The sequence below is a fragment of the Trichosurus vulpecula genome, chromosome 3 (assembly GCF_011100635.1).
Source record: "Trichosurus vulpecula isolate mTriVul1 chromosome 3, mTriVul1.pri, whole genome shotgun sequence".
NCBI lineage: Eukaryota > Metazoa > Chordata > Mammalia > Diprotodontia > Phalangeridae > Trichosurus > Trichosurus vulpecula.
Genome location: NC_050575.1, coordinates 102,470,937 through 102,497,649, shown reverse-complemented (window position 1 = coordinate 102,497,649; position 26,713 = coordinate 102,470,937). Strand labels below are relative to the sequence as shown.

General features: G+C 46.1%; 1 protein-coding gene across 5 annotated transcripts in view; it reads right to left on the bottom strand.

Moving 5' to 3' along the window:
* The window catches only part of DLGAP4 (DLG associated protein 4), a 102,495-nt gene that overhangs the window by 58,542 nt on the left and 17,240 nt on the right, over window positions 1-26,713 (bottom strand). For 2 of the 5 annotated variants that reach the window (XM_036750551.1, XM_036750552.1), the window contains exon 5: window positions 18,096-18,324. In XM_036750551.1, coding sequence (XP_036606446.1) covers window positions 18,096-18,324 — 229 coding nt within the window. Of the gene's footprint in view, window positions 1-4,637; window positions 5,299-18,095; window positions 18,325-26,713 lie in introns of those variants that run through there. The other 3 variants (XM_036750555.1, XM_036750553.1, XM_036750554.1) reach the window with 3 other exon arrangements.

Genomic DNA, 26,713 nt, shown 5'->3' with positions numbered 1-26,713 from the left:
GACTACTACACCCCAGTAGAAGCTCATTCTAAGAGAGTACCCAATCTAGAGCAAGCCACTTAGTACAACCTCTTCGTCTTATAGGTGAGGAAGCTGGGGGGTCAAGGGGAGGGACTAAGATTTGCCCAAGACCACATAGGTAGTAAGTATCTGAGGCAGGGCACTGACTCTAGAGCCAGTGTTCTTTCCACAATGACAATGGGATCTCTCTCTGTAGATTTCCCAGCTCTAGAACTGATCTGCTTCCCTCTCTTCTTCCAAAATGACCAAACATTCAGTGGCTGCATGAGCCAGGTAAAAAGCCTGCTCAAGGCCAAGGAGGAGGAGGGATCCCTCTTCCACTCAGACCTTTGTCACCTCTTTCCAATACTAAGTTTTAAATCTTCAGGGATTCACAATTATCTGAGAAAAATTCAAACTCCTTTGCTTGGAATCAAAGACTCTTTGTAATCAGGTGCTATCAGTTCAACTGGATCCAATAAGCATGTATTAAATGCTTCCTATATGCAAGTCACAGCTTACTTTTCTGACCTTCTCTCATATTCTTCCCCTTGATTCGCACTATGCTGTAACAAAACTAGATTCATGTCTGTCCCTGCTAAACACATCCTGCATGCGGTCCTACCTTTGTGCCTTTGCCCAGCTTGTTTCCTATTTCTGGAAGGTCTTCCCTCCTCATTGTCCTTTAAAAGCATCATTGAAATGTCCTAATCTTCTTGGGGGCCTTCTCCCACAGACCTCGCATAACACTTTGCTATTTCTTGAATACATTTAAATAAAAATGGATGCGAAAGTTATTTGCCACAGTCCCTTACCAGATGGTAAAATTCGTGAGAGCAAAGATCATGATTCATCTAAATTTTTTTTTAATCTTCCCAATTGTTCACCGAAGGAGTAATAATGTCGTAACATTTGGTTTTGAGGGGGGGCGGGGATTCCTCTGGCTTGTCTACTTCCCCTTCCCCTTCCTCTACCTCTAGGACAAGTCATAGCTCCCCCTTTCCTGGACTGAAAAAAAAATCTGCCCATTTTATAAGCTCACATACAGATAGGAAGGACACCACATCTGGTTTCTCATTCTTGTTCTGATGCCAGCTAAATGTCTTTGCCCCAGTTACTTCACCTCCAACCTCTGTAAGGTGTGTGGAAGTAGAAAGAAATCAGGAGGCCCAGCTTCTAGTCCTAACTCTGGCACCAACCCACTGTGTGATCTCAAATAGGTCCTGTCCCTTTTTTGGTCCCCAGTTCTCTCATCTGCCCAGATGCCTGAGACCTGCCCAGGGTACAGACTTTGATTCTCCCTCTGTACCCAGCCTCAGGATTCTGCGGAATTCAGGGGGCTGGCCCTGAGGAGGATGAGAGAGACCTGACCCCAAACTATCTAAAGACTAATCACAGCCTTAGCTCTCCACAGTGAGAATTCAGACGATGACTCACAGAATTTAAGAACTGGAAGGGACCTCCCTGACAGCTAGTCCAACCTATCCCCAAAAGAGAAAGAATCTCTAAGACAGCGTGCCCAGGTTCAGCTTAGAGACCTCCAGAGAGAGGGGCTGGATTCTCCCCCATTCACCCAAGAGAAGCCCTCGGCTCTTTTGTATGGATCTCATAGAAGTATTTGCTGACCTTAAGCCTATATTTGCCTCCCCCGCCCCCAAGTTCTCTCCACGTCAGCCAAACAAAACATAATAATAGCCTTTTAAGTACTTGAAGACAGGCTTTCCAGTGCCCCATCCCCAGCTCTTCCCTTGTTTCAAGCTAAACCTTCCTATTTTCATTAACTGACCTTCAAGTGATGTGGACTCAAGACCCTACAGCATTCCGATTAATCTCCAGGTTATCAACGTCCTTTCTCTAAAATGCAGGGTCCAGAAGGGAATACAATACTTGAGATACGGTCTGATCAGTGCAGAGCACAGAAAGGATGGAATGTTGGGATTTCCCCCGCCTCGCCTCGCCTCGCCTCCCCCCCCCCCCCTTGGTCTTGACAGGAATTTACAGCTAAATCCTAGGATCCAGGCTGCTTCACACTCAGTCCAGGTTCTTATCCTCCCAAACTATGCTTCTTTTCCTATTATCCAACTTTCTCCTCAAAAGGGACATTTGCAAATCTGGCTTTTTTTTGAGGAAGGAAACCTCAGGCAGTCAAGGCCAGAGACTCCCATACATATTCAGTCCATAAAGGCACTCACCTAAGTGTCCCCCCGCCCCACTTCTGCGTTTCTAATATCTATCTCTGGCTTATGGGAGAGGAGGGTGTAGGGGAGGCAGACTACCCAGACTTCTCTAAGCTTTCTCCCTTACCTCCAAAAGCCAATCTGTCAATGCTCCTTCTAAGTATGACATCTCAAACTTGGACAACTGCAGCTGCCTCTGAACTAGGTCACAGGTAGGATCACGGGTCTAGAGTTGAAAAGAACCTCTAAGGCCAACTAGTCTAATTCCCTGATTTTATAGACAGAGGAACTGAGGTCCAGGGGAGTCAAGTAATACAGGGACACAAAGGATGTCACTTATGATACAAGGGCACAGACAAGTAATCTGAGGACTTAGATTCAAGTCCTGACTGGATGTATGACTTTGGCAAGTCTCTTTCGTTCTCTAGACCTCAAATTCCCCCACCTGGATAGTCCTTGCGACAAGTGCTTTTGTCAGCAGTACGGTGCCATGGGAAAAGAGAGTAGTGGTTACCTCTAGGCTGCCTTTCTCCCTGAAGCTGCATGATACTTACAGGTAAGGGACCACTAAAAGGTCACCCAGTCCTCTTCCTCCCCTATTATATTCATTTAGTAACAATCAACTAACAAAAGACAGATGTGAAAGAAGAGAACAGTCTCAAAGTGACTTTGGGGGCAGTGGAGATAGTGAGCATCCCAACACCTGCCGAAATTTGGAGGCTGGATGACCAGTCTAAGGGATGCTATAGAGGGTATCACGGCTCCAATTCCGGAGTACAGATTTCTATTCAAAACAACCACTTCCCTCCTATCAGCCCTGTGTTTTAAGAGGCAGTTTTTATTAGCTCCATTTTATAGAAATGAGTGGAGGCCCTTCATGGAGGAAAAGTGCCTTACTCAGTCAGGGTCATGTAGTAAATTAGTGTCACAAACCCTATCTGAATCATGTGTTCTCCTTCTCAAGCCAGGGTTCTCTTTCAGCTACACCACTACTATCTCATATTTTTTTCCGTCTTCCTCAGACTGACTAGTTCCTAGTTTTGGCCATGCCAAAATGAGGCAAGGCTCAAGTGAGATACATAGCCTGGCACTTAGTAGGTGTTACATAGATGCTTATTATCCCCCTCCTGCTGCCACTGAACTGACATCATGTCCTCCTATTCCCCTCTTAGGGTCTTGATTTCCTCATCTGCAAAATGAAGGGGTTGGAGTTAATGATCCTTAAGTCTCCTTCTGGCTCTAAGGTTTTCCAAGCCAACCTCCTCCCTCTATTTAGAATTTCGTTCTGTGTTTCTGGGTCTTTGTTCCTTTGTGAGACTGATGGGAAGGAACTGGGGGTTGAGGAGGGAGGGTCCTTTTGCTGCTTGGGGCTGTGTCACCCTGAGAAGGGGGTGGACAGGGCAGGGCTCAACTCTGGGTACACTGAGTCACTCCCTCTTAGGAACAGGCTGTCAGCTAGTGCAACAGGCCAAAACAAAAAAAGGAGGAGGAGGAGGAGGAGGCAGGAGGCAACCAAAGGAGGTTAGAAGGGAAGGGAAGGGTGAGGGAGGGAGGAGGCCCTAACATGAGAGGATGGAAAATACAACAGACTATTTCAACAGCCCTTCCCAATGGCGCGCACCCGCCTATCATTACATGCCCAGCTTAATTACCCATCATTATAAACTGAATCCACAATAGATGCCAACTGCATTTTCTAAGGACAGACAGCTTCTCTTCCCTTATTCTCCCCCTCCCAACTACCACTAGGGAGAATCTCCATAATGTCACATTGAGATTAATTCCCCTTTATCCCTAAATAGCTGTGAGATGTTCTGAATCCTTATCCCTTAATGGGAAGGAGATGGTACAGCGGTGGTAACAGACTGGCTGAAGTCAGGGTCCTAGGAAAGCCCCGTGGAAGGCGGGGGAGGTCCCTGCAAAGTTTGTCCTTAAAAACACCAGTTCAGAGAAGCTGCCCGGGGCTCCGGGGGCTAGTGGAGGCCAACTCAAGCTGAGTAACCAGTATCTCCCTTTCCCCACCCCAAACCCAGGCTCCCAGAAATAAACGGGAGCTGAGCTCATATCCTGTGGGGATCTGAAATAGCCCAGGCAGGTTAAAATAGCGCAGAGTCCACGGCAGCACAGAGTCGGGTCGGCCCAGGCCAGGCAAGCAGAGTCCACACCGTTCCCGTCCCCCTCCAGGGGAGCTCAAGGCAGCAGCCCCCTGCCAGGCCGGGGGCCCTCCCCCCGCGCGCCCCCGCGCACAAAGCGGCAGCCCCCTCCCCCATTCCCAGGGCGTGGGCCCCCAGCCCCGCTTTGTTAACGAGCCTTCGAGCATTCCCTCCGGGGCCAGCCAGACAAGCCGAGCCGAGCCAAGCCGAGCCGAACAGAGCCGAGCCGGGCCGAGTCCCCGGGGCCGGACTCGGCCCCTCATGCCGGCGCGGGGGGGCAAAAAACCACAAAATCGCTTCCACTCACATTGCTTCAAGAGGTCCAGACACAAAGCCATGAGACCCGAGGGGCGTAGGGGCGGAGACAGAAAGAGACAGAGAGAGGGAGAGAAGGAGAGAGACAGAGAGACAGAGACACACAGACAGAGGTCGGGGAGGCGGCAGTGCCTCGGTCTGCTCCGGGAGGAGGAGTCCCCTTGGCTGCCAGAGGCCGGAGCCTGGGAGGAAGCCGGAGTCCGCCCCGCCCCGCCCGCTCCCGGCACAAAGCCCCGGCGTGGCCGGTCCGGCGGCGCTGGGCTGCGCGCACGGGGGCCCGGGCCCGGACACCAGGACGGCCGCGGGACGCCCGCGCTGGGGGAGAGAAGGCGGCGGCTCGTGGCTCGGCCAGAGCCGAGGGCGCACGGAGACAGGGAGAGCCCGGTGGGGGCGGCTGCACTCACCCTCCTCCCTCGCTCAGCCCCGGCCGCTCCGGTGATGTACTTGCAAGGGGAGGGGCCTCTGGGTTAAAGCCCCGCGCGCGGCCCCACCTCCGGGCCCGCGTCACTGGCCGCGCGGCGGCTCCCCCAGCTTCTCCCCCTCCCTCCTCTCTGCGCTCTGGGGCGCGGCGGCGGTGGAGGGGTGGGGGGCAAGGGGGCCCGGGAAGGGAAGGATTTTGGAGCACATGCACGCGCACACGCAATACACCGTGCGGAGTGCACGCAGGGAATCCTCGCTCATGTGTGCACGTGCCCGCCCTGAAGTGGTGGGGGGTGCACATAGGCAACTCCATTCAAACCAACAGTGTGGGAGTGCACGCGCACGCGAGCACGGCTAGGACTGGATGGGCGTGCACTTACATACAGGGCGGAGGGCGGGTAGGAAACATGCGTGCATAAGCACATCCAATCAGACGTGCACGACTATACTCCCGTGTGGAGCGCGCATATGCACGTGCACATCTTCCCCACGGGCGGGTGCACGCCCTGCACGAGCGCGCACGTGTTCTGTGCACACTGGAACCGGCGTGGGCACACCCACCTACCAACGTCCTACCCGCTGCACTATAGGTCCTACAGGCGGGGGAAAGAGCTACTTCACAAGCCAAGTCTGCCTTGGCAGAGGCACTCCAGCAGTTCGCACGGGACCACCCCACCCGTGCTGTTACTAGCTGGCATCCCGCACATGCTCAGTGCCGAAGTCCCAGGCTGGTGCCCACGTCCCAGCCGCTGCCACCTTTTGAGAACACGAATGGTGGCGCGCTCTCCGACGGCCCCCAGGCTAGTTCTGCTCAGCCCCCACCACCCTGTGGCCAGGAGCTGGCAGCTCTCTGCCAGATGTATCCTCCCCATTCTTATTCACAAACCTTCTCTTCCCTTTCCCTACCCCTTTCTCTTTCTGTCCTCCTTTTGTTTCCTCCTTACTTGGCCAGTGGTCAGGGCCATGGCCACCCTATCAAGCTCCTTTCCCAGAGGATGTCCTGGACAAAGCAGACTGTGATCTGAACATGCAACCTTCTCTCCATCCCAAGCCTGAGGACCCTTTGATAAAATCCTGCTGGTCTTCAAGAGTAGAAGAAGCTTTTAAGCGGGCAATCAGGACTTTCAGAATCTCACCTTTTAGGGCTGGAAGGGGCAGAGTGGATGAGATACCGCATTTCACAGAAGAGGAAACTGATCCAGAGTGGGAAGAAAGGGACTTGCTGTCATCATATATGAAAAATCAGTTGCCGTGTCCTGTGACTTCTTCAAACTTTACCGTCTTGCATCCAGCCCCTCCTCTCCACTCCTGCCCCTAAACTAATTCAGACTTTCAAACCTAGATTATCACAATAGTCTTCTAACTGGCTGCCTCCCTTTGCAATTTACCCTCTGGGAACTATAATTTTCTTAAAGCAATATGTGATCATAGATTTAGAGCTGGAAGGAACTTTAGGGGGCCATCCAAACCCAATCGCCTTATTCTGAAGAAGAGGAAAAGGAGGACCTGGAGATATTAAGTGTCTTGCTCAAGAATTCAGCACTCCTCTGTTCAAAAACCTTCTGTGGATCCCTATGTCTGGTATAAACTCCTGATCCTGACATTCACGGTCCACCACAACCTGCCTCCAACCTACCTGTACAGATTATATGCTTTTTATGTTACTCCTCCTCTCACACGGTCTACATCCAGCTGAACGGACTACTTTGTCTATTTCATACGGTCCTTTTATTGCACCCCACCCCCACTCTGAACTAAGGCTCATTAAAGGCAAAGGACTATTTTAAAAATCCACAATGCCTAACCCATAATAGGCACTTAATAATGCTTGTCGAATTGAACTGGACTCATTTCTTGGCTCTAGGCCTCAGTTTCTCTCTGTAAAATTGGATGCCACTTGCTCAGCATCCCTCAGTGGGCTATTGTGAAGACCAAATGAACGACAGAATGTGAAAGCACTTTTAAAGGCATTATAGTGGTAAAATAGTAATAATATAAGCCATCTCCTGAAAGAATGGGAGTTTTGATGGGGCAGAGGAAGGAGAAAGAACTGTAGAATCTGGGGTTTTGATGGGGCAGAGGAAGGAGAAAGAACTGTAGAATCTGGGGGTACTACCACGGATGGCAGGGCTGCGAAGGGCTTTGTACAGTTAGAGGGCAGCCTGAGAACCCTGGGAAAGGGAGCAGTGGGAGATAGGAGAGGGGAATCAGGAGCTGGAGGTGGAGTGGCTCTGTTTGCTGTATAGGTCTTCCCAAGAGATCTGGTCATGCTTCTTCCTCTCTTCCAGCGGAGGTCAGCTCATAGTAGACTCCAGTATGAATGCTGATGCCTTTCTTGGCATTGATACTAAGCGGCTCTTGCCCTGATGAGCAAGCCAGGGCTCTGAGGCATTGCTATTCCAGCTGCCTGCTGAGCCCTTCCCTGAGAGAGGGACATGCTACAAGACCCTGGGGCTGGGGGATGAAGGAAGGGGGGAGTCTCTTTGGAGGGAGCCTTGCGCAGGGCCCACAACCCCATTAAGAAGCAAGAATTACTATGTCTAGTTTCTACCCTGAATTCAATTCAGCTTTGCTGTAGCAAAAGGGCACAGACTGGAATCCTAACTCTGCTACCTATAAGACCTTGGCCAAGTCCTTTCTCCTTTCTGGGCCTCGGTGTTATTTTTGTTTTTTTAATTTGCAAAATGAGGAGATTAAATTAAATGATCCCTAAGGGGCCCTTCCCATTCTGAATCCTGTGATTCTATGAACAAACATTTCTTAATTGCTCCCTGTGTGCAGAGTACTGGGCTAGAATGGTATACTCGCAGAACATGGAATGTGGGAAGCCTAGAAAATGGAATGTTAGAGTTCCGAGTTCTAGGATTCTAATCTTCTTTCTCTGTACAGCCTAGTCACAGAGTCTGTGAAGCCTGCTCTAAAATCTACCTACTGCCCTTCACCTCGATGTGGAGGTCACATTGGCTTTTCAAAGTCTATACTCTGATAACACAAATATTAGCAGGTCACACCAGGCTGGAGAGGTTTCAAGTAGGAGTCCAGTGAAGGGCTATTTCTATCTTCTAAGGTCCAATCTAGCTGAGTTCAGAGGGCCTCAATGCCACCAAGTGATACAGTTTCTTTGGTCACCTCAACTTGATTATGGAGATAGTGTGGTATAGTTGGAAAGAGCATTAATTTGTTCTGGAATCAGGGGAGCTGGGTTCAAATCCTGTCTCTGATACTTACAATCTGTGTGACCTCAGTCAAGCAGTTTACCCTATCTGAGTCTCTATCTTCTCATCTATAAAATGAGGGGGTTGGACTCTAGATCTATGATTCTATGAAGACCAGCAACAAAGCGCATAGATAAGTTCTCCAAGAGAGCAAGAAGCACCCACAATAATAAAATCATATATATACACATATATAACACATATATATGTATGTATGCGTATATGTATATAGATAGTTATTTTATCAGTATAAGGAGCTCCCAGTATGGAATTTCCTCTACCAATCCCCTTTCTCTGCAACTCCTAGTCTTAGAGAATTGTCTGGGGGCACTGAGATTAGGTGACCTGCCCAGAGTCACACAGCCAGTATATATCAAAGACTAGACGCACCCAATTCCCAGACACTCCTAATTCAAAAGGCAGATCTTTTATCCACGGTGCCATGGCACCTCTCATATCTACCTTTTTCTCTGTGTTAGGGTGGCAATGTAGGGTGTATATTCGTTGGTATGGGGAATTCTCAGTGAGGAAACTCCCTCTGTGAATACAAGTAGCATCTTCTCTACAACTTGGAGTCTTAAGAGAGCTTCGATTGAGTGACTTGTCCGGGGGCACAGCCAATATTGAGTCAACAGTCAGTAATGTGTCAAAGATGGGACTTAAACCTGGGTCTTCCTGGATTCAAAGCTGACTCTATATCCACTATACTGACTTGTTCATCTCAGGAAACCTGTCATTCTGCAAGATGAAATCAACTAGGAAACTCACACCTCCTCTGTACCTCCTGCCCCTGGGGCCCCTCCCTCCCTCCCTCTCTCTCTCCTCCGATTAGAAAGGATAGAGGTTAGACCTTGGAGAGCTCCTCCCATATCCTTCACCAAGTAAGGAGGGCATCTAGGGAATTCTCTTCATCATTTCCCCCCTGTTACTTTTTTGGACGTCATCCTCTTTAGAAACTCACCATTCTGCAAGATGGAATCAATGCAGACACGCACCTCCTCAGATAATTTCCCAGCCCAGTTGAATGCCTCCATGCCTCCTTCCAGCTTAGCCTCTCTTTCCCACTTCAGCTTCTTTTTATGTGTTGTCTCTCCCATTAGAGTATGAGCTCCTTGAGGGCAGAGACCGTCTCATGCCTTTCTTTCTACTCTCAGTGCATAGCCCAGTGCCTGGCACATAGTAGGGGTTTAATAAAATGTTTATCAACTCTGACTCTGGCTTATTTCACTGAAGTCCTCTTTATGCCTTATTAAGGTATGGAGTTCTTGAAGGCTATATTAATGGAGTAAAAGCCCTAGCTGTTCCTACCCAATTGGAAAGAACTACAATACAACCCCAGGAGTGATGGCTTTTTGTCCCAGGATCTTCCTAGTACAATTTGTAGAGGTCATCAGGCTGGACAAAGCAGACATCAAAGACTATTGACTTAAGTTAGGGACAAGTTGTGTGAACTTTCTTGACAGAGAGCATCTACTCTGATGAAATTACAGCTCTCTGATATATGAATGTCTATATATGTGTCATACTCTATTCAAACATTCTTTCTCTCTAAAGATACATATATGTGCACATAGACACATATATGTGCATGTAAACACATAGAGAGTAAACAAAAGAATGTTAAATTATAGAATCATACAACACTGAATATTAGAATCATGGAATCTTGGGACCATAGAATGCAGAGCCATGGAATCTTGGAACTACAGAGTAAGAGGCAGCTAGCTGGCATAGCAGATAGAGCGCTGGGTCTAGAATCAGAAAGACCTGAGTTCAGATCCAGACTCAGACACATATTAGCTATGTGACACTGGGCAAGCCTGTCTGCCTCAGCTTCCCTATCTGCAAAATGAGGATAATAAAAGCAAGGTTGTTGTAAGGATCATCTGAAGTAATATTTTTAAAGCACTTTGTAGACCTTAAAGCAGTGTCTATATAAATGCTCGTTAGCTATGTAGAATGTTATAGGTGGAAGGGACCTCAGAGGTCATCTAGTTTATAGCATCACAGAACTAAAGTTGGAAGGAATCAGAGAGGCCATTTACTCCAACCTTTTCATTTTGCAGACGAGGAAACTGAGGCCCAGAGGGGTTAAGTAACTTGTCCAAGTTGTAAGTACTAGAGGTGGGATGTGGACCCAGGTCCTATGACTCCAAACCTGTTATTCTTTTTTTTGCTGTACCGTATTGCCTTCAACCTCTTCATTTTCTAGAAGGGGAACTTGAAGTTCTGACCTTAGAGCTCCAAGGCCAAGGAGGGGAAGGGTTTGAAGAGGCTGGAAGTTAAGAGAGAATCCCATGGCTAGCTATCCACTCTAAACCCAGAGGTCTTGCCTGGTAAGATATCCCAACTCACAGAGTTTATAGGAAATGACCAAAGCAGTAGGAGACCCATCGTTTCTTCCCTTGGCATGTAAAATCTTTGTGTCCCTTGCCCAGAATTAGGGACACTGTTGGAAGCTCCAGATAGGACTGTGAGGTCAGGCATGTTCACCCAGAGTGACTTAGACAATAAGCATTTATTAAGTGCCTACTGTGTGCCAGGTATTGCAGTAAGCACTGGGGATACAAAAAAGGGCAAAAAAAGACCCCAGTCCCTACCCTCAAGGAGCTCACATTCTAATGGAAGGGAAAACATGTATAAACAAGCGATCGTATCATTTTTCAGTTGTATGTGACTCTTTGTGACCCCATTTAGGGTTTTCTTATCAAGGATACTGGAATGGTTTACCATTCCTTCTCCAGCTCATTTTACAGATGAAGTAACTGAGGCAAACAGGGTTAAGTGACTTGCCCAGGGTCACACAGCTAGTAAAGTGTCTGAGGCTAGATTTGAACTAAGGAAAGAAGAGTGTTTCTGGCTCCAGGCCTGGCACTCTGTGCACTGTGGTGCCACCTAGTGGCTATATACAATATAAATTAGAGATAATAACAGGGAAGGCCCTAACATTAAAGTCAGTCAATAAATCAGTCGATTCATTAAGCATGCCAGTTACTGTACTAAGCGCTGGATCACTGGATCTAAAGGGGAAAGGCTTTTTGAAGAGGGTGAAATTTTAGCTGGGATTAGAAAGAAGTCAGGGAAACTAGTAGACAGAAATGAGGAAGGACAGCATTCCAGGTGTGAGGAACAGCCAGTGAAATTTCAGTCAGGAGATGGGACATCTTGTTCAGGGAACAGTAAAGAGGCCAGTGTTGCTGAATCAAAGAGTTTGTGGAAGGGGGTAAGGTGTAAGAAGTTTGGAAAGGTAAGAAGGAATCACTTTAGTGGAGACAGAATGGAACAATTAGCCTGGGGCAAGAGGACCGGACAAATTCTCCTACATTTAGGTGTGAAAAGGATTTTGTACATGGGTGAGTCCTGCCTGCTTTGATGCACAGGGCAAGGCCACCAGCGGGAGAAAGAAGCCAGAAGCCAATATAAATAACCTCACCATTTCCAGGGGCTCTTCCCTACCCCCTGTCATTTTCATAGCCAGCACATCATTATGCCGGAGTCAGGGAGCAGAAAGATCTGGCTTTAAATCTCATTCTAGACACTAGGGTTATGTAGGGTTGTGAAACTCTAGACAATTCTCCAAAGCTCTCTGAGCCTCAGTTTCCTCATTTGTAAAATGGGGGAGGGAGTAAGAGTCCCTACTTCACGTTGTAGTGAGGAACAAATTAAATAGTGTATGTAAAGGGCTTTGTAAACTTTAAAGGGCTATATGAATATAAACCGTCATCATCATCGTATTCATCATCATTATTACAACTTCATGAACTACCATGACCAAAATAATTCCTCCCCTGCTAACCAATCTCTGAAGTCATGAGCCTCTTGTCACTTAGCTGCAGGTTCTCCAAGGATGGGCAATGTAGTCTATCACCCAAGTCCACAGTGGAGGGTTTTCCAGTTTGGTAGAACTTATTAGAGTTACCTCCTCCATCTTCTTCTGCTGCTTCCTGGGGATGTGGAGGTGACTCTGGGATGAATTGTGAAGCCCAAATTTTGGCAGGTTTGACCAAAGAAATTCCTGACCCTAGACCCATTTGACCTTATGGCCAAAGGTTTGGGAGGAACTGGGGAACAGCCTTTGATTTTGGAGCATGGGAAGCACTGACCTCTAAAGTGAGGTCCAGGCAACCCCAATAGATGAGCTCAGTAAGGTCTGGGAGCTTGGGGACACCGAAGGGTTCCTGGCTGCACTTGATTGGATTCTTTCATCATTCATCTCTGCTCCCCACCTCAGAGCAGCCCTGAAGAGGATTCAGTACATAGTGGGTGGCTGAAACATGGTGAAGTGGGAGGGAGCCTAGGTTTGGAAACAGAGGACCAGGGTCCAAATACAAGTTCTAGCACTTATTATCTGTGTGACCTTCAGCAAGTGAATTAACCTCTCTTGGCTTGTTTCCTGATTTGTAAAATGAGGAGGTTTAACTAGATAACCCCTAGGCTATTCTAGCTCTAAATATGTTGATTATGTAATTTTGTGATAAGTATCTATTGAATGTCATTCTCTCCCATGTTTTGCCTCAGACATTTCTGTATTTCTCCTTCCAGTTTCTAATAGTGACTGCACACCTTCTGTGAGGGCCACTAGATAGAAGCCACTAGAAACATCTCCCCAGCTTGTGACCAGAAGGGCTACCATAGGCGAAAGTGGGTCACTGACTGTCCCCAGACCCAACCCTTCCACCTTATCCCCTAAAGGGAAACACCTGTGACTTTGACAATTTGCACTAGGCACCCACAACACCTTACTCACGCTTACATTCACTCTCCATCCTTCTCCTTTGCAATCTTCAATTCCCACCTGTTCTTGTTTCTGGCTTGTGAACCCATTCCTTTGCCACTGCCTCATCCTGGAACTTCCCTCACACCTGGAGAATCCTTGATCTGGAACATCCCACCATCCCTTTGCCCTTCTCAACCTATAACTTTCTGTAAGATTCTTCTCCCATTGTTGAATTCCTCTTGGTGGGAATACTCCTGGAAGGGCCCAAGCTGGCCTTCATTCTTCTCCAAGCCCTGTTTCTTGCTTTGGGATTTCAAAACCATGCCCTACTTTTTAACTCTCTCTTGGGTGTTGTCTTGCCCTGTTAGAATGTAAGCCCTTTGAGGGCAGGGACTTTTTGCTTGTATTTGTATCCCCAGTGCCTAGCACAGTGTCTGTGCTTAATAAGTGCTTATTTCCTTCCTTTCTTGCCTGCCACCTTGCCACACTGGAGGCCCTATTCTCCTAAATGTTGACTCCCTCCCAGGGACCATAATTTAAGGAAGGACTCTAACCCTGCTTTGCCTCAGTCCTAACTGGACTCAATCTGACTTCTCTTTTGACTAGCTGCCCTTCCACTTTCCCATCTTCCCCATTCATCTATCCCTTTTATATATATTGTTGTTCTTTCACTAGAATGTAAACTCCTTGTTTCTATCCCCAGTGCATAGTACAATGCCTGGCACATTGTAAGAGCTCTCCCTCTCTCTCTGTCTCTCTCTGTCTCTCCCCCTCCTCTCTCTCTCTGTCTCTCTCTCCCCACCGACCCCTGCCTCTCTCTGCATCTCTCGTTCATACCCGTGGAAATGCCTAGACCGTACTATGTACCTTTCTGCTCCACCTCCTGAGGCTTTGTGAATTCTTCTTGAGAAAGATGGTAGGCCAGAAGAGGGGGGGAATCACACTTCTAGGCTATCAGAGCTAGGAGGACCCTTCGAGATCACAGAGTCCAACTCCATCACCTTATAGATTGGAAAATCTGGTCTTAAAGAAGGGGGAAAGAGCTCATCCATGGTCACATAATGTGTTGGTGGCAGAGCCAGGGCTAGATCCCAGAGTGTTGTAGTTCTGTTCCAAGGCTCTCTTCTCTTCACCTGCCATCCATCCTCCCACCCCACCCCCCAACTACCTGAAGATGTCACTATGAAACATTTGTTCTCCAGATGTTGCTGAGATGGAGGGCTCAAGCCAAGCAGGCATCACAGAAGGAGAGGGCTCTCAGTCCCTAACCTGCTGTATATTCTGACATTTGAGTTTGGATAAGATGTGAAGAGTGGGGGTGCCTCCCTCTCTCCTTTGCCCCTACTTCATATCATTCAGCTATGGCTGGCCAGCTTTTACCCCATATGATGGAGGAGGCAGGACCACTGAGTTTCTGCTAAGGAAAGGAGACAGATACACTGAGGCACAGAGTGAAAGTGACATGGAGAGACTAATACAGAGAGGAGAAAGAAAGCTAGTAAGAGAGAGACAGAGAGAGAAAGATTGGGGAGGAGAAGGGAGAAGAGAGAAAGAAGAGAGAAGGGAAGGGAGAGGAGAAGAGGGAGGAGAGAGAGAGAGAGAGAGAGAGAGAGAGAGAGAGAGAGAGAGAGAGAGAAAGAGAAATGAGAGAGGAGGCAGAAAGGAAAATAGAAAATACAGAAGCAGAGATGTGAAAATGAAAAGCTAAAAAATAAAAGTAAAACATTTCAACAAAAAAGAGAGATGGAGACAGAGAAGAAGAAATTATGGAAGAAATAGACACAGAAAAATGCAAGAAGTGGGGGGAGAGGGAGAGAGAGAGATAGAGAGAGAGAGAGAGAGAGAGAGAGAGAGAGAGAGAGAGAGAGAAGGAATGGAAGAGTTCACTAACTTGTCTGACCATGGGCATGCTTTGGGGCCAGCACTAGAGAAGCCTGCCAGCTGTCAGTGTGCACGTCTGTTTGTCCGTGTGCATGTCCATGTGCTTGAGAAGTCAGAACAGGCTCACAATGCATCACAGGCAGGGGCTAATGTGCTCCCTGCCAGGCTGCTTGAGAAAGCTATTTCTGGAATGTGAAATCTGGGTCAGAAAGAAGGAGGCAGGAGGAAGGGAGGTGCATATGTTCCTCTGGAAGGACATATGGAGGACCAGTCTAGGGCCTAATCCTGAGGCCCATCCAACCTGGGGCCCTCCACCTCTGCCCTTCTCTTCCTCCTGGCCTCTCTCCAATCCTCCCTTTCCCCTCCTTTCTCCCCAGTCTGGCAAGGTCTCGTTTTCTCGGGTGACAGCTGCTGCCTGAGCATTCCCGGGCAGGTCATTAGACTAATTACAATTGATCTCCTGGGTATAGGCCTTTCAAGTTTACAGAAACATTCATTTTCTCATTGATCTCCTTACCCCTAAGAAGACAGATTAAGGATGACTGTCCTTATATTGTGTGTTATCAGTTGTTTCCCTCATGTCTGACTCTTTGTGACCCTATTTGGGGTTTTCTTGGCAAAGACACTAGAGTGGTTTGCCATTTCTATCTCCATATCATTTTATAGATGAGGAAACTGAGGCAAACAGGGTAAAGTGACTTGCCCAGGGTCACACAGCTAGTAAATTTCTGAGGCCAGATTTGAACTCAGGAAGAGAGGTCTTCCTTACTTCAAGCCCAGAATTCTATCCACTTTGCCACCTAGCTGCTTCAATTTTACAGAGAAGGAAATTGAGGAACAGACAGAAGTGACTTGCCTAAGGTCATAGTAAGTGTCCAAGCCAGGATTTTTTTTTTTTGAGAGTGGGTCTCCCTATCTCACCCAGCCTGGAAATGTAACAGTCACTCACAGATGGAGCCTATTACTGACTGGCACACAAGCTTTGACCTGCTCCATTTCTGACCTGGGCATGTTCCCTCTTCCTCAGGCAGCCTAGCGGACCTCCACTCCTGGCGGCTCACCATATTAGTGCCACACTGTGTTTGGACAGCCCATCAGCCCAGGCCACTGTAGCTCAGAACTCTTGAGCTCAAGGGATCCATCAGTCACAGCCTCCCCAGTAGAAGAAATGATAGGCGCCATCCTTGGTCCGAGCCAGGATTTCAACCCAGGTCTCTGAACTACCTTTCCATCATCCTATGAAACTAAGCTTACCTTTATTTTATGTACCTATACATACATACATATATATGTATATATATATAGAATATATACACACATATACATATATACACACATACATATGTATGTGTGTATGTGTATACACACACACACACACACACACACACACATATATGTATATTTGCTTCAAACTGCTCCTCCTTCGGATTTTCCCACCTCTGTTAGTGGTACTACCGTTTATTCTATCTTCCAGGCTAGATGTTATCTTGGACTCCTCACTCTCTCTCACCTAGTAAATCTTTCTTATTGGATGATCCCAGTTTGTTTGTTCATTGTCTAGCATGAGATCAAAGGATTTGGAAGTGAAAAGGGCCTCAGTGACATTTCGATGTGGTGGATTAGAGCATTGAATGAAAAGGCAGGAAGGCCATGGTTCAGAATCCTTCCTCGGATACTTATTCACTGTGTGACTATGATCAAGATCCATAACCTCTCTGGGTGTCAGTTTTCTGCTTTATAGAGTGAGCAGTCCAGATCTAAGGCTATTTCAAGGTCTATAATCATCCAATCCAATTCTTTTATTTTTCAGAGGGAGAAGCTCAGGTCCAGAAAAGGGAAGGGTCATACCACAAGCCAGAAGCTGAGCCAGGATTTGAACCTAACTCTAAATCAGATTCTCTTTCTACCACATTGTTTCTTCACAGTCTAGTGCTGATTTTTTTCTTCAGGGTCTGTGGTAGGAACTCCCTCTAATAAAGCAGACAGGCAATTATTCTGCAATTTTAAGTCTTAGAGAGTTGCCCAGAGCAACGAGAAGTTAAGCGATTTGTCCAAAGTCACACAGTCAGCATGCAAATTAGAACTCAAACCCAGGTCCTCTGGACTCCAAGGCAGTCTATCTACTATGCAATACTATCTCTCTAGCCTAGCATCCAATAAATGTTCAATTGAATTCCATGTGTTAACACTCCTTCTCTGTTGTGCTCCATTCAAAAATCTGATAAGCAGTGTTAGCAGAGTGCCCGGCACATAGTAGGCACTTAAGAAATGCTAGTTGATGGACTTGGACTTACATCAACATTAACCACTACAACAAGTAACCATCCAGCTTCCAATTAAAGACATCCAGTGATGAAGAACTCATTATTTTTTGGAACAACCTCCAACCAGCCAGTTTACAAGCATTTATTAAGCATGTCTTCTACATGAGAGTTCTTCAGATATTTGAAATAAAGTGAACAAGCATTTATATGGTACCTACTATGCGCCAGTCACTGGGTTAAGTACTTTTACAAATATGATCTCATTTGATCGTCACAACCTTTCAAGGCAGGTGCTGTTATTTTTTCTATCTTACAGTTGAGGAAAGCAAAGCAGACACAGGTTAAGTGACTTGCCCCGGGTCATAAAACTAGTAAGTGCGTGAGGCTGAATTTGAACTCAGGTCTTTCTGACTCCAGGCCCAGCACTCTATCTACTATGTCACCTAGCTACTGAAGGCATTGCTGAAGTGACCCCATGGTCTCCTTGTCAATCAGCCCTGAGTGCACAAGATCCCAACATTCCAATGTTCACCCCAGCTGCTGGGAGGCTGAGTCCACAGTTCCTTTCTCTCACTATGTTCTGGGAGTCATTTAGCACTTGTGCAACACAATCAGTACCCACAGACCCAGGCAAGCCAGGAGCTTCTTGGTCTGCCCACCAGAACCACTAGGGAAGAGGGAATGATGGGATACGCAATCTGGAATCAGATGGATCATAAGATATTGAGTTCGAAACTGAGGTTAAGTGATTTTTTTTTCCCCATAGTGACCCAGAAAGTAGCAGCAGTAGGATTTGAACTGAGGTCTTCTGACTCAAAATCCTGCTCTTCTTCCATTACATCACTTGGTTCCTCAGCAAACAGATTCACAAAGCTGTACTCCACCTTCCCAGTGAGCTCCTTCTATTCCCTGGCCCAGCCATCCCTTCCACGCCCCCCACCAGCAGGACTTACTGGGCAGTGTTCGGCTGCTGCTCAGGCTGCTGCCCGTGGGCGGAGGGGAGAGGGACTGGAGGGAGATGCTGTCCTCATCCTGGGAGCAGCCCGCCTGGATGGCCCGAAGATAGCTATGGCTCCGAGAGCGAAAGTAGCTGGGGAGAGGCAGGTCCAGCACATCGGCAGTGGCGGACTCAGCCTCACTACAGGCAGCCTCGTACTGGTCACTCAGCTCTGCCTCCCTGACCTGGGGAGGGAGAACAAAAATAGTAACTCACATTTCTACAGTGTTCTAAGTCTGCTATTAGCCTTAATGCTCAGAATAATGATAACCAGAATTCCCAAATCTCGAGCTTTTAAGGTTCCACTGGACCTGTTATCTCATTGAGAAGGCCTTTCCTCCCCAGATACCCATCCATGGCTGCCCATCCAGTGCATCTCTTGTCCATGTCCTTCCCAAATTAGCTATTTGGTTATTAGCCAAGGATCTCCCATTTAGACTACTACCGGTTAAGTAGAAGTTTATAGACTGTCCAAAAACTGTGTCCCCAAAGTCCATAGTTAGTGGATCCAGATTGCTGGTAAAAGTAGTGGGATTTGAGATAAGGGGCCCCCAAACTTATGTGGGCTATACCATGACTTTCCAAACCAAAACACTCCCCCATGTCATTCCCCTATGCATGGTTTTTTTTTTTTTTTTTTTTTTGCTGCTATTAGAACTTGAGGGCAGGGACTATTTTAACTTTGTATTGGTATTCGCAGCACTGAGCACAGTTGTTGGCACAGAGTTAGAGCTTAATAATTTTTTGTTCATTAAAAGAAAACAAACAAACCTGTGTGGTTCTTAGCTCTCTCTATTCTTTCCTCTGCCACCCTGCCTCAGTTGCTGCAGAGGTGGAAGGAGGCCAGGTAGGACTTAAAACTATTTTGTATTTTTCTCTATTATTTGGGTGGCCATGGCCAAAGAGCGTATCACCAAGTAGCCACTCTTCCCTCACTTGACTAGGCTGGTCCTCGCGAAGCAGGCTCAGGCTGTTGCTGGAACCATACCTGAAGTGTTTCTTTCCTGCATGTCAGCATTTATAAATCCATCAGCATTTATTAGTGCCCATCACACATCAGGCACTGGGGATACAGAAACAGAAAAGAAACATTCCCTGAGGGAAGGATACAGTGGCAAGAGATATTGAAGAGGATGGAATACTATTGTACTGTAAAAAATGATGAAGGAGAATCCTTGGAAGACATGTATGAACTGATGCAAAGAGAAGTGAGCAGAACCAGGAGAGGTGGGGAGAGCAGGGAGAACTCTAAGCTTGTAAATGTGGGTGATGAGTGACTAGAAGGACAGTGGTGCTCTCACTAAAGACAGAGAAGGTTGGAAGAGGGATGAGTTTCAGAGAAGAAGACAATAAGCTTTGTTTTAGCTATGGTGAGTTTGAGATGTCCAGGGGGCATCCAGTTGGAACTGTCCAAGAGGCAGGTAATGGAGGACTGAGGCTTTGAGGGCTTAAGCTATTGTATCTCAGGATCATAGACTGAGAATTAGAAGGGACCTCAGAGGCCAACTAGTTTGACTTCTTAATTTCCCAGAGGAGGAAACTGAGGCCTAGAGAGGTTAAATGACTTGCTCAAGGTCATACAGGTAGTATCTATGGTGGGATTTGAACCCAGGCCCTCTGATTTCAGAGGACTACACCACACTACACCACAATGGAAATCATTGGCAGAGAAATAATAATTAAAACCAAGAGACCCTATGAGGAGTAGAGAGAGAGAAGAGAAGAGGGACCAGAACAGAGCCCTGGGGGATGCTCAAGATTTCTCAGTTCTAGGTTATATTGTTCTAGCCTTAGAGAACTTCGGTTAGCTCCATACTATGATGAAGCCCTGGAGCAGGGCTTCATCAAAGTTATTACTATAACGTTCTCATTCTCATTTCTGTAGTGCTTTGGGCATATCAGTAAAAACACCTATTCCTATAGCACCCCAAAGCTTACAAAGCCTTCTGCTTACAACAGCCTGAAGGATAAGCACTGCAAGTCACAGAACTGCAGAATCTAGAAGCCCCCTAGTCTAATACCTATCTGAACCATCCCCTCCACAACACACATGGTGTGCCAGTGGTCACTAGCCTCCAGTAAAGACCTCTAGTGAGCTCCACCTTCCTTTGTAGCCTGTTCCACTTTGGAAGACATCTAATTGCTAGGAGCTTTTTCCTCCTAGCAAGTTGAAATCTGTCCCTTTGCAACCTCCACCTTTTGCCCCTAGTCTGGTCCTCTGGTACCAAATGGAACAAGTGTAATTCTTCTTCATGAAAGCCCTTCAAAGACAACATGGTACAGTGCAAGGAGTGCTGGATTTGGGGTCAGAGGACCAGTGTTTGAAAATCACTTTTGCCAGGCACAAGAATGTATCATTGGTGGAGAAGTGAAGTAGGCTAGGCATTCTGGGAAGCAACTTGGAACTATGCCCTGAAAGTTATTAAATTGTGCATGCCCTTTGATTCAGTCATACTGCTCTTAGGTCTATACTCCAAAGACATTAGGGAAAGAGGAAAAGGACTCATATGTACAAAAGTACTGATAGAAACAGTTTTGTGATGGCAAAGAATTGGAAAATGAGGGGATACCTATCAATCTGGGAAGGCAAGTCATGGTATTTGACTGTGATGAAATACTATTGTGCTGTAAAAAATGATGAAGGAGAATCCTGGGAAGATTTGTATGAACTGATGCAAAGAGAAGTGAGCAGAACCAGGAGAACAATTAATTCAACGACAGCAGTATGGCAAAGACAAACAACTCTGAAAGACTTAGGAATTGTGATCAACACAGTGACCAACTATCATTCCGAGAATTCATCATGAAGCAGGCTACCTACTTCCTAATAGAGAGATGAAGGACTCAGAGTGCAGATGAAGATGTATTTTTTCTGGACATGGCCCATGTGGGAATTTGTTTTGTTTGACTATGCATGTTTGTAATAGTTTTGTTTTTCTTTGCTTTCTCAGGGTGTGTGTGTGTGTGTGTGTGTGTGTGTGTGTGTGTGTGTGTGTGTGTGTGTGTGTCTGTGTGTCTGTGTGTGTGAGAGAGAGAGTTTGGAGGGAAAAACGCAGATTTTTGTTTTAAATAATATTTCTGCAAGTCAAACAGAGGATTTTGTATTCTATATTGGAGATAATAGGGAGCCAGGAGAGTTTATTGAGTAGGGTTAGACCTGTAGCTTTAGGAAGATCACTTTTTTAGCTCAGAGGGGGAGAGATTAGAATGAGGAGGGACTTGAGGCTGGGAGACGAACCTGCAGGTGATTGTAATAGTCCAAGCATGAGGTGTTGAGAGCCTGAACTAAGGCATGGCTGTGTTGGAAGAGAAAATGGAGCATACGCCAGAAGAGTTGCAAAGTAGAATTGATAAGACTTGGCAGCTTACTGGATAGAGGGGTGGGTGTGTTGGTAAGCAAAATGGGCTCTTAGCACTTAGTTCAATAAGTGCCCTTGAAAAGTTTGGTTTGTTTCCTTTGAGTAATTCAGTGTATTTCACTGAGCCTTACTAGGTGCTAAGCCCCAGGCCCAAACCCCTATTAGATGTAAAACCTATGTGGGTGTGGATTGGTAACTAAGGTTGGGCCCAAGGTGGGGCTAACTCAGGGAGGACCTGGTTTACAAATGAGTTTGAGTGATAGGTTTGGGACATCAGAGGCTCTTAGACCACGTGGGTTTAAGTCTCCTCTTTGTGATGATTTTAGGTCACGTGGGTGAGTTGCATGTGTGACTCACCCCTGATGCTGAAAAAGATATAAAACCAGGGGTTGACCTTCTCTTCTTTGGAGCTCTTACCCACAGCCATGGTGGCACACGTGACTCTGGGCCAGCCCTTGTTCTGAGCTCCCGGGCTGAACCTAGATGTTGGTAACTATGAATTGTATTGGGTCTGTGTGTTTGTAATTTGTTTAGGGATCTCACTTGTGCTGGAATGCTGATGCAGAGACTCCGGGCAGCTGTAGCTAAGGGCCCTCCAGCTTGTAACCCAGATGCTGGGACTTTGTTAAACTCTGGTAACTATGTATTGGGATTTGAATCAGACAAGGTCTGTCTGTTGATGTTTGTAATTTGTTTGTATTTGTTCTGAAGTTCAGGGTGCTGGCTTTTTCCCCTGAACTAAGAGAATGCTGTCTGTATGCTGAATTAAAGTAAGCTTGTCAACCCCTTCATGTAGCTTTCCTTAGTTAAGCAGATCAAAAGAACCTGTGCTTTTGCAGCGTGTTGGCAGCTTTCTGGGTGCTGGCTGCTGGTGGATCTTACACCCCCACGGAAGCTGCTAGCCGGATTGTTGAAACAGTGGGTGGGAATGAGAAGAGCTTGATGAGTGGAGGATGATACCCAGGTTGTGAGACTGGGTGACTGGGAGGATTGTGGTACCCTCCATTGTAATAGGGAAGTTTAGAAGGGGGGGGACAGTATTGGGGGGATGATAATGAGTTCAGTTTTGGACAGACTGAATTTGAGAAGTCACTAAGATATCCAGGAGAAGTTGGAAATGTGAGACAAGAGAGGTTAGGGCTGGACAAACAGATCTGAAAATCATTTGCATAGAAATGATAATTGAATTCATTGTACCACACTAACATGCCCTGGGGTACCCTTTGAGAATCACTGTCCTACTTCAAGAATGCTATCATATCCCCCTCGAATCTTTCCTTCAAAGTTAAACACCCTCAGTTCTTTTAATCTCTTCTCATATGATAACACATCCAGGTCCTTTACCATGCTGCTTTCCCTCCTCTGGCTACTCTCCAAATCATCAGAATTCTTCATAAAATAAGTTGCCCAGAGCTGAAGTAATACTTCCAACATCCAGGGCAGAGTTCAGTGGGGCTATTATCTCCCAAGTGCTCAATGATATTATTCTCTTAATACAGCCTAAAATGGAATTAGCTTCCTTTGGCTATTCTTAATGACTTATCTTGAGCTTGTGGTCCACTAAAGCCTACAGATCTTTTTTTGGGGGGGCATCTATATTATTTATGGATGGGGAAACTGAAGTACAGACAGAGAAAGTATTTGTGTCTAGTAGGTATTAGAGCCTGGGTTTTTCACTTGAAGTCAACTGCTTTTTACACTAGCCTAGGTTATTTGCATAAAACAGTCAGAGGTCTAACCAGATGGTCCATCACATCCTGCCATCACTAAAAGTAACTCCTATATCTACAGCGCCTTAGTGTTTACAAAGAGTTTTCCTTGTAGTCTTATGAGTTAGATAGCTTTGTTTGTGGGACCAGACCTAGGATTCTGCTGGTATTGGGACCTCCTGATGAGGAAATTCTCTACACTAATGCAAATCAGCCCTTCCCTTGACATTTATAGTTTTAGAGATTAAGTGACTTTCCAATATGACACAGCCAGTCCAATGTATGTCAGAGGTAAGATTAGAACCCAGGTCATCCTGACTTCAAAGTTGGTTTTCTATCTGTTATACCGTTCTGCTTCTTGAATTAGATAGAACAGGTATCATCTGTATTTTACAGATGAGGAAAGTAAAGAAAGTCTCAGAGAAGTATCCAAAGGGTTCAGGGTTCAGAACTGGAAGGGACCTTGGATCTCATTTTAAAGAGATGGAGATGGAGGCCTGAAAAGATGATGTGACCTATGCAAGATCACAAAGGTAAAGTCACAGAGCTAGGATTCAAACCCAGGTCTTTGGACTACTATTCCAAGGTTATTTCTGCAACATTGTGGTATCACTTAAACTTAATGGACTTTGCCACAGGTCACAAAGCTTGGGGTATCTGGAGAGAGGAAGTGAATGAGAGATGAAGGAGGGGGAGGGTCACTGCAGTGGGTACTGAGAGAGTCTGGGAAATCCTGTTTGGTCTGAAGACTAGGCCCTGAGGCCAGCCTACCCTCTCTGAGGACCCAAGGGGCCTCCAAAAGAGCAAAGAGAAAGCTCTGTTGGGCTTTGCCCAAAGCCTACAGAATAAAGCCCCAACTCGTCAACATTCGAGGTCCTCCACCGAGTGCCTCCAATCTCCCTTTCCAGACTCATCTTCCACTCACTTTCCTTCAGGTTCCTCACTTGTAAAATGGAGATAGGATGGTAAGATCACAGATTTGGAGCCATAAGGGACCATAGGAGTCACTGAATTCAACTTCCTCATTTTACATGGTAGAAAACTGAAGCAAGGAAAGGTTAGGGTATTTGACCAGGGTCACAGACTTATTAAGTATCTGAGGCAGGATTTGAATTCAGGGCTTCCTGATTCCAAGTCCAGAGTTCTATCTACTACACAAAGCTATATATTACCTGTCTCCCAAGGCTGTAGTAAGCAAAGTGGGTGAGATGTGCTCCAGCCATAGTAGATGACTTGTTATACACCAAACATGCAACTATTCCTTCTTATCCCTTAATTTTTCCTTATGGAATGTCTTAAACCTAAAACAACGTACCTCCTTCCCTTCTCTATCCTTCTACCTAGATCCTAATGATTCTTCAAGGTCCTGGTTTGATGATACCTCCTCCAGAAAACCTGCTCTGAGTCCCCTAGTGTTTCCTCTTTTGGATTTTGTTTGCCAATTTCTTATAAAATGATCATGTTCTGTCCCTCATTATGGTTGTGCATTGATTGGAGGCCAAGTGTAGAAGGCATTCAATGCTGAGGAGTTTGGGCTTTATTCTGTGGCCAAAAGGCCAAAGCCAACAGAGCTTTCCCTTTCTTGTGCTTTAGCTCTTCTACGATACTGAAAAGTTCAGGGACCTTGGGCTAGTCCCTGCTCCTCTCTGGAATTCAGTTTTGTCATCTGTAAAATAAGGAAGTTGAATTGAAAAAGAAGGGGGAAAGAGAAAACTGCCTATGTAGATCTACAAAGCCAGATACCTTAGAGGAAAAGTTGTGCCAGTGCAGGAAGAATAGCCATAGAGAAGTTCCAAAATTCATAGGAAACCAAAATCCAAGAAAAAAAAATCCAGTCCCTTAGATGCTTAAGCATAAATGTGCAAATTATGAGAAACAAGTAAGGTAAAAAAAATAGGAAGCCTAACGCAAGGAGGCAAATTTGACTCCCCAGATATCTCTGAGACTCTTTGGATTGGGAACCATGGCTTTGGAAGAGTATGTGTATAAATATATATATATATATATATATATGTATATATACTTTATGTATGTATATGTATGTATGTATATGTAAGTATGTATATATACTTTATTCAAAAGGAATAGCATTGGTAAAATAGAAGGAACAGAGAAACTACATGTATTACAAAGATACACTTAATTGAAGAAATTTAGGAAGTGAAGTGAGGAAGCAAGATGGCAAGCAATTGGATGGCTCTCAATGGAAGCAGAGACCTAAGTGATATAAGGTAGAATGAGAAGCAAATTGGGTAGAATTGCAAAAAGACCAATATAAGGTCAATGTTAGGGGAAATCCCCCAACAGTTAGATCATAGGATCTAGAGCTGGAAAAGACCTCAAAGGCCATCTGGTTTAACAACTTCATTTTACATGTGAGGCAACTGAGGCCTGTGAAGGTTAAGAGACTTGTCCAAAGTCACATAGGTAGAAAATGTGAAAGGTAGGATTGAATCCAAGTCCTTTGATATCAGAGTCAGTGATCTTTTCATAGAACCATGCTGATCTGTTCCAAAATAGAATGGGCTGGCTCAGGTGGTAGGTGATTCCTTGCCTCCTACAGAAGTCCAAGACCAAATGAGCACTTGTCAGGTATAACGCAGAGGGAATTCTTTTTTGGGTATGGATTGAGCTACATGGCCTCTGTGCCCCCCTACAACTGTGAGATTATACTATGGAACACCTAGACAGGACAGAAAGAGCATATAGAGGGGGAATTTGGGAAACATCGTTAAGTCTGGCATAGAGAAACATGGGGTGGAGGAACTTCAATAATCCAGACATCTGCTGAAGCTAGCTCTCTTGACCAACCTTCCTTCCTTCCTTCCTTCCTTCCTTCCTTCCTTCCTTCCTTCCTTCCTTCCTTCCTTCCTTCCTTCCTTCCTTCTTTCCTTCTTTCCTTTCTTCCTTTTTTTCTTTCTTTCCCTCCTCCCTTTCCCCTTTCTTCTTTCATTCCCTTCTCCTTCCTTCCTTTTTTCTTTCTTTCCTTCTTTCTTTCTTTCCTTCCTCCTCCCTTCCCCTTTTCTTCCTTCCTTCTCTTCCCCTTCCTTCCTTCCTTTTTTCTTTCCTTCTTTCTTTCTTTCCCTCCTCCTCCCTTCTCCCTTCGTTCCTTCATTCCTTTGTTCCTTCGTTCCTCCCTCCCTCTGTCTTTCTCCCCCTCCTCCCCCTCCAAAAATAGAAGTCAGTTTGCTACATGGGAAAGAACAATGCCTGTGGAGTCAGAAGACCTGGGCTCTGATCCCATCTTCGATCTGTTCTTGAACAAGACAGTTACCTGACCTGGGCTGTAGTTTCTTTATCTGTAAAGTAAGGGCAGTCTGACCAGATGGCTTTTAAGGTCTCTTGCACCTTTACCTCCAAAATCCTAAACGATCAACACGCATTTATTAAATTTTTCTCACGTGCCAGGCACAATCCTGAGTGCAGGAGAGACAAGGAGAGGCAAAGACACAGTCCCTGCCCTCAAGGAGCTCACCTTTCAAATGAGACAGAGGATATGTACATGT